Genomic DNA, 18,195 nt, shown 5'->3' on the forward strand with positions numbered 1-18,195 from the left:
AGCCTCAGACACTCCAGAAGGGTAGCCAATATGATTTTCTCCATATATATTTTGGTCTATACAACTCCCATCATCTCTGGCCAGTGACCCTGCTGGTGGGGTTGGTGGAAGTTTGTTTATTTAAAACAATTTATATACAGCTTGACTACAATAGTTCCTAAGGGGTTTACAAAGATACAATGCAAAACAACAACTACAGCCACCACCACCAATTAAAACTATAAAGTCAATCATCAATTAAAATGGCAGCTGGAATTGAAAAGTATTCAGTAGGCACCAGACGTTCAGTAGGAAGGAGCACCGTCTGATCTCAGCTGAAAGGGAGTTCCGTAAAATTGCTCCCACACTTCTAAACAAATGAGACCTGGTGGATACAAGACATGTATCTGAGCCATGTGGTATACAAGGGCATGATCTTCACTACCCCTGTCCTTGATGGATGGATGGGGACTTCTTGTGAGCAACAGCAAGCAGAGAGGTAAAAGCTTGTTCCTTAGCAAGGTGTCTGAAATGCAGCATAGTAAAGGCCGATAGTGGGTGTGACTGGGGGGAATGGAGCTATGAGTTGAGAGGGAGAAAGAGAAACCGGAGTGAAAGATGAAAGGGAATCCTGTGTGAGTTATTCCTTTTCCCTCTGGCTGCCTAAGAAGGCCTCTAGAGGCTCCATTGAATAGGAGCAAACAGCAACCCACAGAAAACCCAACTGTTATTTGCTCCAATTCAGCAGTAAAATGTGGGTTTTCCCAGGGAAAGCGCCTGGACAACAAACAAACAAAATTCTCCAACACAGCCTGGACCTGTGCCTAGAAACATGGCACGAAAAGGAAGTCTGGATGAGCTCTAGGGAAGCTGGAGAAAGTCAGTTCAGATTGCATATGAAGGTGAATCTTTGCACTTCCTAAATTGAGCCCCTCCATCCTATTATCAGGTTGTATATATGTGATCCAAAAGACACCACAGTCTCCAGTAATCTTCACTCCAAGGAAGCCAAACTCTGTGTAAGTGTAACCACTCCTGGAGTCTGTTGCTGCTTGGAAATTGAAGCGCACTCAACAATATAAAGATTACAGACCTCCAAGCATCCCTATTTTCCAGGGACACCCCCAGATTTACAGAAGCTGTCCTAGTTTCTGATTTGTTCCAGGAATGTCCTTCTTTTTCCTTAGGATATCCCTATTTTCATTGGAAAAATGTTGGAGGGTGTGGAATGTTGCAACCCACCAAGCCAATGAGATATTTAACTATACAACCTTTCGAAGACATCTGAAGGCAGCCCTATATAGAGAAGGTTTTTTTTTTAAAAAAAATGTTTAATGTTTTATAATGTTTTTATATATGTTGGAAGCAGCCCAGAGTGGCTGGGGCAACCCAATCAGATGGGCAAGGTATCCTATATAATAAAGTCCCTGTGTCTCTGCATCCAGATTCCGTGTGTCCCGTTTTCCGCGCTACTGAGCATGTGCCCCACGGACACAGGGATTGGACGCAGAGACTGAACGCACACAGAGCCAGGGGGGCGGAATGCGGCTCTCTCTCCCTCAACGGCTTCCCCTTCAAACTGCCGTTCCGCGCCTCGCCTCCCGATTAATGGCGCGAGGGGAAGAGGGGAAGGGACCGTGAGGGATTGAGACGCGAGCGCGCGTTTCCCCCCCGCCGCCGCCGCGGCGTTCGTGTCCCCGCTGCCGCCGTTCCCCACCCCCACCCCATCGCTGCATCCCAACCCCTCCCCCCACCCGGCGTGTGGCAGGCTCAGCTCTGGGTGGGTTGGGAAAGGCGAGGAGAAGGAGGCTGCTTTTCCTCCTTTTTTTCTCTCCTACGCTCCCCCCCCCGACGACCAGCAGCAAGTGGGCGTCACGCACACGTGCTCTCTCTCTCCCCCCACCCCTCTGCCTACCATTTCCCTCGCGGTGCAGGGTCAGAGGCAGACAGAAGTGGGGACAGCACATGGGGGGGGGGAGGAAGAGCAGCCCGGGGGGGAGGAGATGTTTGACAGGGAGCAGGGAAGGAGGGGCAGGTGGCAGCCGCCTGCCGCCCGCCCCTCTTTCCCTGCTCCGTGAAGCATCTCCTCTGCTACCTCGTGCCTCCACTGCATTCAGCAATAAGCCGGTGGCAGCGGAGGGATGCTGCTCATTCTTCCCTGCTAACCCTTCGCAAAAGCAGGCTCGAGCCCAGGGGGAGGGCAGGAAGGAAAGAGGGCCCTGGCCGCCCCTACCTTCCCCCCTCCCCTGCCTAGGCATGGACCGCAGCAGCGGAGGAGGAGGAGGAGCAGCGACAGAGGAGCAGCGCCGGTGGCAGCCCAGGAGAGTCCTGGCACGTGTGGGTAGAGAAAAGAAGGGAGGGGGAGAGGGGGGGGAATTGCATGTTCTAGCACCCGTTAATTTAATGGGCTTCAAGATACTAGTAAATAATAAAATCATCATCATCATCATCATTGAATAGGACGTCCCTATTTTCATTGGAGAAATGTCACAGGGTATGAGATTAAGCATCATTCTTCAGCCTTATGAAGATTTCTGGGGAGACACTAAACAAGTTGCACTCTCACATACGCATGCCACAAACCACCTTGGTTCCAAAAACATTTTAAGAAGTGATGAAATCCAGAACTGAATCAAGTTTTAATTTGAACAGCAGATCTTGCAGTTGGCTTGAGCGATTGAAATTGGCCTGGGGGTTGCACCCTTTTAAGTTCCCCATAATGGGTTTTGGATCCGGCTCGTGGATTTAAAACATCATTCAAAGAGAATGTTTAGCCCGCATGTTAGCTGCTGCATGAGTTTCTAATCGGGCCTGCGTGATTCTCCTGCCTTTGTCTGCTGAAGCATTTCATGTCATTCATCAGAAGAGCTGGGCAGCCAGTGTATGAATTGCTAATAACTTGCAGTCATCTGTATAGTTTTGAAATTCATTCAGCAGCAGTTAGTTATGTATCTTAATTACAAGTTGCCTCGCAGATTTGTGAATTTTGCATTTGATGTTAATAGTTGCAGGGGGGCTCAGCCGACGTAACGTTTATTGTTACAATCATTCAAAGAAGAGAATAGTGAATAATTTTGAATAATGAATAAATAAGATGATTTCTGTATATTTCCATGGACAACTTGTGAACAGAAAGATTGGGAGAGAGGGCGGAGGTTCTGGGAGAAGAGGAGAAGCTGTAAAAAGAAAAAGAAAAGAAAAAGAAAATCACCCTCTTCTTCTTGAATTAATTATTCTCAGTTTTGCATTATGCGCTCACCCATTGTCATTATTCATAAAGCACAGTAGGTGTGAGTGTGGCTTTAGAAGCACATAAAAGCAGGCGTCCCTGCCAGGAAGAGTTTCAGATCGACTCGGGAGATCAATGTGCTGTAGGACAGGATATAAAAGAAGGCAACTTTAAAGCAGGCAAGGAAGAACAGGAAGAAGGAAAGCATTCTAAAGGAAAAGTTTGGAAGTACTAATAAATGCACGCCTTCCATAGTTCTAGTTACAGGTAGGTAGCCGTGTTGGTCTGAGTCGAAGCAAAATAAATTTTTTTTTTCCTTCAGTAGCACCTTAAAGACCAACTAAGTTTATATTTTGGTATGAGCTTTCGTGTGCATGCACACTTCTTCAGATACACTAGAAACAGAAGTGTCAGACCCTATATATATACAGAGGGTGGTGGGGGTGGGTGGGAATGGGAGATGGGCTGATGGGAGTGGTAAACCTGTAGATGGGTGTTAATGGCTGCTGATGGCTGCAATTAGTCCTGGGCTGAGGTGCTAAGGAAAGCTTGATCATGCATAATGAGATAAGAATCCGATGTCTCTATTCATCCCAGGTGCTTCCATGGTTTTAAGCTTGGTAATGATTTCCAATTCAGAAACTTCCCTTTCCAGTCTGTTCCTGAAATTTCTCTGTAATAATCTCAAAGCAGCTGTTTTATTACAGAGAAATTTCAGGAACAGACTGGAAAGGGAAGTTGCTGAATTGGAAATCATTACCAAGCTTAAAACCATGGAAGCACCTGGGATGAATAGAGACATCGGATTCTTATCTCATTATGCATGATCAAGCTTTCTTTAGCACCTCAGCCCAGGACTAATTGCAGCCATCAGCAGCCATTAACACCCATCTACAGGTTTACCACTCCCATCAGCCCATCTCCCATTCCCACCCACCCCCCCCCACCCTCTGTATATATATAGGGTCTGACACTTCTGTTTCTAGTGTATCTGAAGAAGTGTGCATGCACACGAAAGCTCATTCCAAAATATAAACTTAGTTGGTCTTTAAGGTGCTACTGAAGGAAAAATAAATGCACGGTTGCAAAAAGGGGCAAAATGGCTATAGTAGTTGTGCTTTAGCATGAGTCACAGCAGCAGATACCCATTCAGCTTTGGGGCAGCCAGGGAAGGACATCATTTCCTCCTCCACCTGCCACACTGCCTGCAATTAGTTGGATGACCATTTGTCACACATGATTTAGTTGAGATTCCTACATTGCAGGGGGGCGGACAAGGTGACCCACATGGTCCCTTCCAAGTCTACAATTCTATGACTCTTAAGAGCCTGGGGTGCAGATTAGAGGGAAGATGTCATCTCCCTAGCTTTCCTAGGGAAGCCAGCGTGGTACGGTGATTAAGAGCGATGGATTCATAATCTGGTGAACCGGGTTCGCTTCCCTGCTCCTCCACATGCAGCTGCTTGGTGACCTTGGGCTAGTCACGCTTCTCTGAAGTCTTTCAGCTTCACTCACCTCACAGAGTGTTTGTTGTGAGGGAGGAAGGGAAAGGAGATTACTAGCCGCTTTGAGACTCCTTAAGGGGAGTGAAAGGCGGGATATCAAGTTCAAACTCTTCTTCTTCTTCTGGTCCTCTCCCTGGGCAAATAAGAAAGCCATGCCCAGGCACTGCTGTCAGTCGGAGCTTGGACTCCCCACTTGACGCTCTATGTGTTGGACTGCTTGAAGGCCCTCTGTAAGACCTCACTATGGAAGTCTTTGGCTGCCATATTTGGGGCCAGGCAAGAATTTGCCTCCAGGTGAGTTGGGTCTATTTGAAGGCTTTTCCTACCTCATAGCAATCATCACAACTTGTTGTAGGATGAGGCACTGGGGGTGGATCCTTAGCCTAGTTGGATGCCAGGGTCAGGACCCAAATCAGTTGACAGAATCATCTCTAAGAATCTCACCTGTGATTCCCAGGAACTGGCATACAGTGGCCTACTGCCCTTGACAGTGGAAGTAACCATAGCAAACATGATTTGCAACCATCGCTAGCCTTATTCTCAAATTCTTACCCATTCAAAAGAACTTAAGCAGAACCCTGTTGGATCGGGTGAATGGCCCGTCTAGTCTAGCATCCTGTTCTCACAAGAAGCCCATGAGCAGGACCTTAAACAGCACCCTCCCCTCCTGCCATTTCCAGCAACTGGAATTAAAACATGAACATAAAGTAAACCATATTCCTCCCCCATTTTTAAATTTGCCTCCTCTCATTTAAAATAAAAATCCCTGCATATGAAAAGCAAGCTTCTCATGACAAAAATGATTTTTTTTCATTTTTCCATTCTTTATTTCTACACTTTCTCCAGGCCAAAACTCCATCCATTATTTCCCACTGACTCTTGAGGTGCTAGCATAAATATCTTTCTGCTGTAGCTGTGTTGAATGTGTAGTGTTTTATTTTTGTCTGTATCATTCACAGATTCCATTCGTAACTTACAGTTTGGAACACCACAGCTTTGTAATTAATGGGCCTTTGGAAACAGCTCATTGTGCATTTCCCCCTTGTCAAATGGATTAAACAAAAAAAAATCTTCATGATTCAGACCTATTTCCAAGAGTCATAAAAAGGGAAATTTAGTGGAAAGTTGCAGACTTGATCCATTTGGCTCTGGAAATGTTGCGGGCCAGACGGAGAAACATTTGGCCCTCCAGATGTTCCCAGACCATAATTTCCATCATCCCTGACCATTGGCCACGGTGGCTTGGGCTGATGGGAGTACAACAACATCTGGAGGTTCAGAGTTTACCCAGCCCCATTGTAGGCAGTATCAAAATTAGTCTTCATTTTTGACCTGAATAAGGAAGGCAAGAAGCTGTCTTAAACCAGATCAGACTCTTTCTCCATCTGATCCAATAGTGTCTTCTCTGACTGGCAGAACTCTCTGGGGTCTCAGGCAGAGAAAGGTCTTCCATATCAGATGCTGCCTGATCTTCTAACAGAAGTCAGAGACTGAATATTCTACTTGCAAAGTGAGGGCTCTACCACTGAACTATGACGTTTGTGTAACTGTCTTAGGTCCTGTCTTCACTACACATTTAAAGCAGTACCATACCACTTTAAACATTCACAGAGTGGTATAACAATTGATCCCTTTTCCCAAGAAACTCTATAAATTGCAGCTCTCTGAGGGGAATAGGTGGTTGCCTAACAACTCTTAGCACCCTTATCTAATAATAATAATAATAATAATAATAATAATAATAATAATAATAATAATAATAATAATTGTTGTTGTTTAGTCGTTTAGTCGTGTCCGACTCTTCGTGACCCCATGGACCATAGCACGCCAGGCACTCCTGTCTTGCACTGCCTCCCGCAGTTTGGTCAAACTCATGTTCGTAGCTTCGAGAACACTGTCCAACCATCTTGTCCTCTGTCGTCCCCTTCTCCTAGTGCCCTCAATCTTTCCCAACATCAGGGTCTTTTCCAAGGATTCTTCTCTTCTCATGAGGTGGCCAAAGTATTGGAGCCTCAGCTTCAGGATTTGTCCTTCCAGTGAGCACTCAGGGCTGATTTCCTTAAGAATGGATAGGTTTGATCTTCTAGCAGTCCATGGGACTCTCAAGAGTCTCCTCCAGCACCATAATTCAAAAGCATCAATTCTTCGGTGATCAGCCTTCTTTATGGTCCTTTATGGTCCTTCTTTATGGTTTAATAATAATAATAATAATAATAATAATAATAATAATAATAATAATAATAATTTATTATTATTTATACCCTGCCCATCTGGCTGGATTTCCCCAGCCACTCTGGGCAGCTTCCAACAGAAAAATGAAATAAAATAATCTATTAAACATTAAAAGCCTCCCTAAACAGGGCTGCCTTCAGATGTCTATCCATTATTACAATTCCCATGATTTTCTCGGGGAAGCCATGAGTATTTAAAGTGGTATGGTACTGCTTTAAATGTATTCTTCATATGGATCCACACTAGGGTGATGACTTTTTTACAACCTCATTTCCCTGTATCATAATTTGGTGAGCTTTCATTAAGGATTAGATAAAATCTTACTTTCAAAGAGATTTGATTATAATCTTACTTTCAAAGAGAGTTGATTTTTAAAAAACCTCACGTGCAAAATGATTTTAAAAATTTTATTTATCAGTTTTTTTGACCATTTTTTAAGTCACTGTAAGATATAAAATTTTACCCAAGCTTTAGAGTCACATATATACAACATTATATAGGGTCATCAAACACACAAGGAAGCTTTTTTTAGCTGCAGTAACAGTATAGACGCCGCTAGAGGACGATGTTTTGCTACCTCTCCTGTAGGTTCTTTTCCCAGCATGCCCAGCAGGGTCTGCTGGCTGAGTTTTGAGGTCCCCAAAAGGGGCTTTTACCTTGCACAGGTGTGACATTTGTATACCCTATGTTGCTAAGAACACTCCCCATTGTGGAATGTGGTGCTGTGTCCAAATGTGATACGAAATATATATAGAATTGTTAATACAATTTTATGAAATGGTAAAACGGCATACAAAAAAATTAAAAGCGGTTTGTGTGTGACCTTTTTAAATATTTCAATGGAATATACCTCATTTTAGTCATTAATAGGCAAAAGTTCATCCATTTGTGCTACAGGAAATAATTTTTGAGAAAAGAAATGAAAAAGTCATCACCCTAATCCACACTTACATTAATGAGCATTATTTATTTTTATGGTGCATGTATCTCCTTCATATGTTAAACTTTTCACCTCAAGCCTTGCCATATTTCTATAATCTTACTGAGACTGACTATAAGTCCAATTGTATTGAGGCAAGAGGCATTTGTGAGAGATTATGTTTGTTTCAGTGGAGCATATAAGCATCTGTTTTCCTTTGAGGACTACAAAACCCAAGATGTAGTCTGGCTGTGAGGAAACATCACAAGTCTAAATTGCACCAAAATAGAGGAGCACAAAGGAGCGGAGTCCGTTTTATATGGATTTTCCATATAAATCCATTGCATGGGCTGAGATGCAATGTCAGTGTTAGTGGATATTGTCCCTGTGGGTTTTTTGTTCTTTTTTTTCTACACAAGACTAGCATGAAGATGTGAAGTGAAATACAAGAAAGGGGAGAAGGATCTGATGGAGGTGGGTCTTCTAATAACAATGGTCAAAATAATATTGATCTGTATCGGGGTGTTGAGAAAACCAGTTTGAAAGAAGTTTATTTTCTCCCTCGAGTTATTTACTGGGGTCTTGTTGCTCAACAAAATGCGTATTAGCAAGGGAATAGGAATCATAGGGCATGGAGTGAATTAACAGAGCAGGTGACTGTTCCTGAGAGTGAAAATAAATTGTGTGAACCTGATGCAAATCAATTTTAATTCAGGAAGGATAAACAGCCCAAGCCATTAGCTGGAGAAAGTGATTTGTGCGGCTGTCCATTTTGAGGGTGATAGTAGTTAATTGCAGTCAGGCTCGGGAAGGGCAATTTCATACACCTGTCTGCCTTCTGTGGGCTAAAGTTTGACTTTGGTGCCTCCAGGAGTAGATCACTGTGGTCAGGAAGATGTTTCCCCCTTCCCCGCCTCCCTTCCTTGGGATCATCAGAAATGGCTTCAAAGGCAGGAAGGATGTTGGTTAGGAAGGAGCATTAAAATTCACTTGTACAACAATGCCCTTGACAAGGACATCAACAGCTGTGATGGGACTAGGGGTTCTTCAAGAAGCAATGTCAAAGTAAGAACATGGCTGCCTTATGAAACTGGTCCATCTAGATCGGTATTGTCTACTCTGGCTAGGATTTCAGACAGGAATCTTTCCAGCCCTTCCTGGAAATGTTTGTAAGTGGGCTTATGATGATCTGCACAACTTTACTCTTGGCATCCTCAGACATCTTGCACTTGACCATGAGGATGATAAAGAGTTGGTGCCAACTTCAAAGGAGGTCACAACTGGCTTTCTATAACAGACAAGGATGGGGAACCTGTGGTCACCAGATGTAGAACTCCAGATCCCATCATTCCTGGCTATTGCATATACTTCATGAGGCTGATGGGAGTTGGAGTCCAACAATGATGGGTGGGTCAAAAGTTCCCCATCCCTGTTCTATAAGCAGTGTGATTCCCCTGTATCTGGAGTGGTACAGTATGACTAGAGCTGCTCCAGATGATTCTGCTGAGCATGGAATTCTGTTCTAAGGCAGCTATAGATACCTTCTCCATAGCTTAGGGGATTCCACTTGGCAAAGGCTTGCCAAAAATGGTGCATCTTTCACAAGCATTACAAGAAGAAATTGAGCTGTTTCACTTTGGTGGGATTAAGCTGGCACTGGAAGTCCAGGTGCCTTTGTGCCTGTTTCCAACTTACAAGGCAATTTATCACCCCTTCCAAAAACATGCTTTACATATGCAGCTGAATGCAGTGGAAGAGCCTTTTGATGGTAGAATGAGCCATACTATTTCAGATTGTACAGGGGAGGGGCATAATATTTAATATGCTTACATTGAAAAATCTCACTGCAATAAGAGAACTAAGAGAATGAGAACCAATAATTCACCCTAGTGGTCTAGGTTGTTGTTGTATAAGATTCCTTCATGGGCTCTTGATTGCTTATTTTAATTAAATTTAAATATTTTTTTATTTCCCATATTTTCCCCCAAGGTGTTCAAGATAGTGCATTTGGTTCACTTCCTCCTTATTTTATCTTCGCCACAACCCTGTGAAGTAGGTTAGCAAGAGAGAGACAGGGAGCCTAATAGCTGAATGGGGATTTGAACCCTTCTCTCCATGATCCAGTACTCTATGCACCATCACCATTTGTCTTGTTTGTTTCATAAGAGGAATCTGCAACAAAATAATGCCCTTCATTTCACCCTTCCTCTCCGTTTCACTGGTTTCTCTTCCTCAGTCAGTCAGCCAATATTCTGTGCTCACTCAACATGCTCTGTCTACATTGGGCTGCTTTGAGGTCCTCACCTTTAAAGTCCCCACCCATCATTTCCGCAATCAATGAGGTTCTGCAGGCCTCTGATGGCACACTTTGTGCATATACACTGTGCACTTAAAGCAGTGTCATGTCACTTTAAAGTGTTATAGCTTCCCCCAAAGAAACCTGGGAAGCGTACTTTGTTAAGGGTGCTGAGAGTTGTTAGGAGACCCCATTCCCTTCATAGGTCTACAATTCTCAGAGTGATTGACCAGTGGATCCCTCTTCCTAGGGAACTCTGTGAATTGTAGCTCTGTGCTGGAACAGTAGTCTCATTACAACTCCTAGCAGCACCCTTAGTGTCAACATTGCTGAGCTAGATGGACCAATGGCTTGACTCAGTACAAGTCAAAAGGATCTAGGAGTCTTGGTAGACCACAAACTTGACATGCAGAAGCTAAAAAAGCCAATGCTATTCTGGGCTGCATCAATAGGAGTATAGCATCTAGATCAAGGGAAGTAATAGTACCACTCTATTCTGCTCTGGTCAGACCTCACCTGGAGTACTGTGTCCAGTTCTGGGCACCACAGTTCAAGAAGGATACTGACAAGCTGGAACGTGTCCAGAAGAGGGCAACCAAAATGCTCAAAGGCCTGGAAACAATGCCTTATGAGGAACGGCTTAGGTGGAGCTGGGTATGTTTAGCCTGGAAAAGAGAAGGTTAAGGGGTGATATGATAGTCATGTTCAAATATATAAAAGGATGTCATATAGAGGAGGGAGAAAGGTTGTTTTCTGCTGCTCCAGAGAAGCGGACACAGAACAATGGATCCAAACTACAAGAAAGAAGATTCCACCTAAACTTCCTGACAGTAAGAGCTGTTCGGCAGTGGAATTTGCTACCAAGGAGTGTGGTGGAGTCTCCTTCTTTGGAGGTCTTTAAGCAGAGGCTTGACAGGCATATGTCAACAATGCTTTGATGGTGTATCCTGCTTGGCAGGTGGTTGGACTGGATGGCCCTTGTGGTCTCTTCCAACTCTATGATTCTATGCTTCTAAGTCAGCTTCCAGTATTTGACTGTGCGGCAACAGAGCCTTTTTTACAATGAGTTTAAATACTTTCTTTTTTCCCCCTTCCCGGCTGTGCTTGCAGTCTGTTGTCCAATCCTTCCTAGAATTATCTTGTTGGCTCCTGTTGGTGTCAATTAATGATGTGTGGAGGAGCTGGGGAGGACAAGGGGCAGAGGAAGGGAGGGCAATTTGCAGACACCTTGTTAGTAAGGCTGACCGCAACCCAATGGAGCCAGACAACTAGGCTTAGAACACCTGACATCTTCTTCCAACAACAAACAGCAGCTGTTTATCAAGCACCATTCTGTGCATGCCAGGAGACTGTAAATAGCTTTATGCAGATTAAAATCCCAAGTGCCCTCACAACAGAATCTACTGGGTGTCAGCCTTATTATTCACGAGGAAAGCTGAAGATGGGCTAGCAGAGAAGCGGTGGACTAGGGATGGGAAGGCGATTCGACTCAGTTCACATTTAAGGGCGAATCTAACTAATTTGAGCTCTCGGAAACAATACAAGAACTGAAATACAGTTGTCTTTCAAAACCTCAAATTTTGCTAGGCGGTTTTCCAGCCAAGTAATATGCACAAAAATACACATAATATGCATATATTAGTGAAGATAATGAACAGAGATGTGTTGCATTAGAAAGTATTGCATACAAACATGTGTATATTGGAAAAATTAGCAGTACACTGCTGATGAGGATGTGTGTGATTTATTTATTTATTTTAATGCAAACTGATGTTGAACTGAGGACGGAAGTCAAAAGTAGAAAAATGAGAAAACAAAATGGACAGATTTGCCTATTTGTTCCTATCTTCCGACAGGTGCAAAAGCATTAGGGGGGGGGTAACTGAAGGGCACCAAATATAACATTTATAAAAATTAAAACTGAAGAAATGCACTCAGTGTAGACAGTACTGAGCGAGATGAAGCAATGGTTCCCTTTAGAGCAGCATTCTAGGTTTGCAGCAGAATGGACTTTTATATTTTTTACATCCTTTACCCTTTTAAATGTGTTTGTGGGAGGGGGTGGGGTTATTAGTTTGTGTTGTGGCGGAGCTTCATGCTCCAGCACCGGGGGTGGAGAGCAGATGGGGACATGGCTGGTGTTTGTCCTGGGGGCGCAATCCGCTGTTTGCAGAGGCATGGCGCTCAGCGCGCGCGCGGGGGGGGGAGTAACCGCGATAGCACCCCACCGGGATCAGGGTTCCAGGGGCGGTGCGCTCCCCCCGCCCCCCTCTTCCTCCGCCAGTAGTGTTGTTTTGTTCTGGTTTTTATTACGCATTTTGAACTTTTATTTTGTATTTAAATGTTGTGAACTGCCTTGAGATCTGTGGGTGAAGGATGGTATATCCTTCACCCACAGTAGGCAGTAACTGACCTGCCAGGGACCCTGTTGTTGTTGTTTAGTCATTGAGACATGTCCGACTCTTCGTGACCCCATGGACCATAGCACGCCAGGCACTTCTGTCTTCCACTGCCTCCCGCAGTTTGGTCAAACTCATGTTTGTAGCTTCGAGAACACTGTCCAACCATCTCATCCTCTGTCGTCCCTTCCTCCTTGTGCCCTCCATCTTTCCCAACATCAGGGTCTTTTCCAGGGAGTCTTCTCTTCTCATGAGGTGGCCAAAGTATTGGAGCCTCAGCTTCAGGATCTGTCCTTCCAGTGAGCACTCAGGGCTGATTTCCTTCAGAATGGATAGGTTTGATCTTCTTGCAGACCATGGGACTCTCAAGAGTCTCCTCCAGCACCATAATTCAAAAGCATCAATTCTTTGGCGATCAGCCTTCTTTATGGTCCAGGGACCCTATGAAGACTCAAAAGTTTGCAGCAGCGAGAGGTTTACATTAGGCTCAGCTGTGCCTCAGTCAGCGCTCCCCGAGGGATCGATCTTGATGGATGGCAAACATTTCTGCTCATTTGTGTGTCTTTGGATTAAGTGAAGCCTCCGGGATGCTCCATAATGTGCTGTCCTGTTTTATTTATTTATTTATTTCCGGCGAGATAACCAGGTGAGTCGGCCATGCTGGAAGCTGGGATGACAAAACCGAGCTTTGATTGCGTCTTTATTGATTGCAAACAAAATAGCTTTCATAAAACTGTCTCATTAATAATATCTCCAGCATGACTGGAAAAAAACCAAACTGCTCAGATTCCTATGGCGTAAGTGCTACCAAAATAACAAAATCACATGCTAAGTGTGTTCCTGTAGAATGCAAGATTTCAGGTTGGATGGCCACATCTTTGATTTTCCAGCACTCAAGCAAGCAGACACAATCCATACCGAAACACAAGTTTCACGCCTTCCTGCAACAAAGTCTTCAGTGTGCAGGAAAGTTTCTTGTTTTGCTGGGTTTTTTTTTTTACACACACAAAAATACAATAATTTGGCCATGTTTACAGTCTGTAGTGGCACTTTTCTCTTCCTACATGATCTGCTGCTTGTGTAGACTAGCTCTAAAGGGAAAAGGAACTCTTGAATTCACAAGGGCAGCAGCTTGTTAGTTACAGGATGACTGTGCTGTTCCAGGACCAAAAGATCTACCAAATGCAATTTTCCTTGAAATTCATGTGTGTGTGTGTGTGTGTTTGAAATGGAGCTGTGGTATACCATAAAAACTACAGAACCTATGCTGCATTGCAAAAGTGGGCAGATACCCACGCATGGAAACATTGGAGACTTTTGATAAATGTTCTGCTGTAGATCAGCACAGAAACACAGGATTCCCCCAGTAGGTTTCATTTACCCCTCATTCTGGCTACCACACAGTGCCTTCATATCGCTAATATTGCTAATTTCAGTACATGCTTTTATTTATTTATGTTGCCCATTAAACAATTAATGAAAAGGTCACAGCGAATTCTCTGAAGCACCATCAGCCATTTTGAGGACTGTTGGTTATGCAAACAGGCACCATCACTCTCCTCAAACAAGCAAAAGATGTCTAGACTTGGTAGCTTTTATGCCAGCCCGTAATCTTCTAATTAGCAGGCTTAATTGTTTGAGAGCCATTAAGATGTTTGGTTTCCAAACCTTTGGCTTTCTCATAAGGAAAGAAGTGCCCGTGTCTCTCCATCCCCACCCCCCAAATGAAGATGAGTTACTTTGGCATGAGTTGATGTTAAAAAGCAACGTGTTGCTCTTATAAGCATCAGTAGTAATCTGTCATTTTCTCTGTTCTCTCACATCTCAGGAGCCACCAAGACAGGCACAGTCCACTTGTAATATAAAACAGAGCACTGGGGATGAAGAATAATCTCATGGGTGGTTTCTTGCGGGGGCCTGACCTACAAATTCGCAAGCAGACATGCTGAGAAGCACAAGTCAGGATGCAATATAATGGGAGAACTTGACTTGATGAGATGCAACTTTTGCTTGCCTGCCCTTCATAATTTAGTGTAGGGTTGAGGAGGAAGATTTGTTCAGTCTGAAGGCCACATTCTCTTCCAGGAAACCTTCCAAGGGCCACTTGCCGGCGGTGGGCTGGGCCAGAGGAAAATGTGGGCGGAGCAATGGGTGTTAGCTTTGAACAGTTGGCTAATTTCTACACACACACACACACACACACACACACACACACACACACTGCTCTCTCCTCCATCTAGCCAAGAAAGAGACATTCAAGGACACATGCTGAGTGACAGGTACCACCCAGGCAAAATACCTCAAGGCAGGTGCAAAGCAAGGCCAGTAGCAGGATGGAGCGAGGGCTAAAAGAAAAGTACTGGGGCCTGAAATGACCCAATCCTGCTCTAGTCAGTGGGAATTTCACTTGCACTCGGTTTTGACCTTTCTAAGCAGTCCTCCACCCCCCAGCTAGAAAAGATGGGAGACTAGTTTTGAAAACAAAGAATGATCAATCAAATGGAGACACATTCAATAGTCCAGCCACCTTCAGTGAAGGGGGCTGGCTCTCTCTAAATTGCAAAGCACTTAAAACGGATGGGGCATCTTAACAAGGTGGGATGTCCCTGCTATTGAGGGTAGTTAGCAAAGTTCTGCCTCCTTTGCAAAGCTGGAGAGTGAGAGATAAACAGGCAAGACTTTGCAAATACAATGAAACAAAAGGGTCATATTCTTTTTTTTTTTTTTGCAAATGAAAATTAATGAGAGCCTACTGGGTGGTGGAAATGAAATTATTTGTTGCATTAACATTAATTCCTGGTTCCCCTCCCTCCCGCCCCTTGCTGCCTACAGATGTACAGTATATTAAGAGGAGAGACATCATTCTGAAGAGGGAGCTCGGCGAAGGTGCTTTCGGGAAGGTGTTCCTGGCTGAGTGCTACAACCTCAGCCCCACCAAGGACAAGATGCTCGTGGCTGTGAAGGTAAATCCCAAGGACACCCAGGCTCTGCTCCACACATAAGCAGAGGCTGTATTTGTAGCTGCTTGGAACACAGTTGGAGGTATCAGGTGGTACAGAGTTATTCTGGGTAGTCTCCTATTAAGGATTCACTGCAGCGGTTAATCTTACCGGGGAGGGGGGGGGACTTCAAACATTTAAAACTTCCAGAACAGGGCTGCCTTCAGATGCATAGCTACCAAGTACCCTGTTTTCCCCGGGAAACCCCCGTTTTTCCGTACCGTTTCCCGGCGGTCCCCCGTATCAGTTCATCTCCCGCTTTTCTCCCTTATTCCGCTCCTGCCGGTGGCCATTTTTTCCTGCTTTGCCAATCTATGGGCACCGAAAATGGCCGGAGCCGGAAGTCACGTCTACACATGTCCGGAAGTGCGTAGACGCAACTTCTGGTGTCGGCGGCAGCCATTTTTGGTGCCCATAGATGGGCAAAGTGACACCGGAAGTTGCGTCTATGCAACTTCCAGTGTCACACGGCTGCTGGTCCCGGATTCTGCAGTCCAGGACTTGGCAGGTGTGTTCAGATGTCTTCTAAAAGTCAGATAGTTGTTTATTTCCTTGACATCTGATGCAAAGGCATGATGAAGCAGCCGTCTTTCTTGAGGGGAATATTAATTAATTTATTTATTTTGTTTGTGTTTGTCTGTGTGTATTTGTATGTGCACACACAGACAATAATTATTATACCCAATTAAAAATTGGGAGAGGGTGGCTCTTGATACAGCCCCCCCCAGTGTACACTAGTGTAGTGGCCAAAATGGTGGAACCTTCTGGGAAAAGTGTATTTCCGAGGTTTGATGGCTCATAATACCACTTTTTTAATAGTAATACCAGTGATTTTTCCTGTGGGGACACAGGGGGACACATACCCCTAAACATTTTGTCAGTTAAATTGGAGAAGAAATTCACTGTATTTATTTTTCTTGATTTGGACTGTATTTGTTTTCCCCGATGGTGATTTTATTGAATCAAAATGAGAGAACCCCTAAACATTATTTTAGGGACAAAGCACTGAGTTATACCATAAAATTATATATCGATGGAAAGATAATTTAATAAAGAATAAAAAAATTCCTTCAGTAGCACCTTAAAGACCAACTAAGTTTTTATTTTGGTATGAGCTTTCGTGTGCATGCACACTTCATCAGATACACTGAAACAGAAGCCACCAGACCCTTATGTTAATAAAGAATGTAATGCAATAACTTTATGAAAGATTATTTATTACAACAGCAGTCATAAAGTGATGAGAAACACACAGGAAAAATGAGATATACAGGTTAAATTGCTGTGTTGGCACTTTGCGATAAATAAATGGGTTTTGGGTTGCAGTTTGGGCACTTGGTCTCTAAAACGTTCACCATCACTGCTCTAGGGAAGCGGGTGGTGCTGTGGTCTAAACCACCGAGCCTCTTGGGCTTGCTGAACGGAAGGTTGGCAGTTCGAATCCGCCTGATGGGGTGAGCTCCCATTGCTCTGTCCCAGCTTCTGCCAACCTAGCAGTTTAAAAGCATACCAGTGCAAGTAGATAAATAGGTACTGCTGCGGCAGGAAGGTAAATGGTGTTTCCGTGTGCTCTGGCTTCCATCACAGTGTTCTGTTGCGCCATAAGCAATTTATTCATGCTGGTCACATGACCCTGAAAGCTGTCTGTGGACAAATGCCGGCTCCCTCGGCCTGAAGCGAGATGACTACCACAACTCCATAGTCACCTTTGACTGGACCTAACCATCCAGGGGTCCTTTACCTTTACCTTTTTACCTGCATTTAATGCATTTAAATTCCATTTTCTGGAAACCACAGTAGGGAATCATGTTCTTGTTTTTGGTCCTGCTTGCTGGCTTCCTACATGCATCTGGTTGGCTATGGTGAGAGCTGGATGCTGAACTAGATTGAACAATGGCCTGATCCAGCAGGCTGTTCTTATGTTCTTACAAAACAAAGCTGCTGGACCATGGACAGCTCCAAGCAAGCAACTGGAAAAAGTTGGGAGCAGATGGGGGCCTTTAAAGCCCCTGTCTCCAGACTGTTTTCTCCAAGCTCCACCTGCCTTGTAGACAAGTTCAGAGACTTAAAAGGCCAACCCTCTTACCTGTCACCATAGTTGATATTTAGTTGCCCAGCTGCACAGAACTGATGGTTCCAGGACCTAATCCAGGCATCCCCAAATTGCGGCCCTCCAGATGTTTTGGCCTACAACTCCCATGATCCCTAGCTAACAGGACCAGTGGTCGGGGAAGATTGGAATTGTAGTCCAAAACATCTGGAGGGCCGAAGTCTGGGGGATGCCTGATCCAATCCCTACAGTTCCCGATCCCCTTGAAATATCATAACAAAGTCACACCCTAAGCTTACATTTAAAGCATTATTATATAGTTATAGCTTCCCCCAAAGCATCATGGGAATTGTAGTTTGGTAAGAATCAAGAGTTGCTAAAAGACTTATATTCTCCTCACAGGGCTCCAGTTCTAATAGCGATTGTTAAATTTTCTGGCGCCTCATGAATCACAAAGGGAAGTGTGTTCTAAACTATAGGGGAAACCATGGGAAATGCCCACTTCTAAAATTTAATTTCATTTATGAGTCACTTCCCATAAAATATCTTGAAGCAATTTCACAGCAAAACTTCTGAGTCAATATTTG

General features: G+C 44.2%; 1 protein-coding gene across 3 annotated transcripts in view; it reads left to right on the top strand.

Moving 5' to 3' along the window:
- The window catches only part of NTRK3 (neurotrophic receptor tyrosine kinase 3), a 416,191-nt gene that overhangs the window by 332,780 nt on the left and 65,216 nt on the right, over nucleotides 1-18,195 (top strand). For all 3 annotated transcript variants that reach the window (XM_060282684.1, XM_035131834.2, XM_060282685.1), the window contains exon 13: nucleotides 15,392-15,522. In XM_060282684.1, coding sequence (XP_060138667.1) covers nucleotides 15,392-15,522 — 131 coding nt within the window. The remainder of the gene's footprint in view (nucleotides 1-15,391; nucleotides 15,523-18,195) is intronic.

This window comes from Zootoca vivipara, chromosome 14 (assembly GCF_963506605.1).
Source record: "Zootoca vivipara chromosome 14, rZooViv1.1, whole genome shotgun sequence".
Classification (NCBI taxonomy): Eukaryota; Metazoa; Chordata; class Lepidosauria; order Squamata; family Lacertidae; genus Zootoca; species Zootoca vivipara.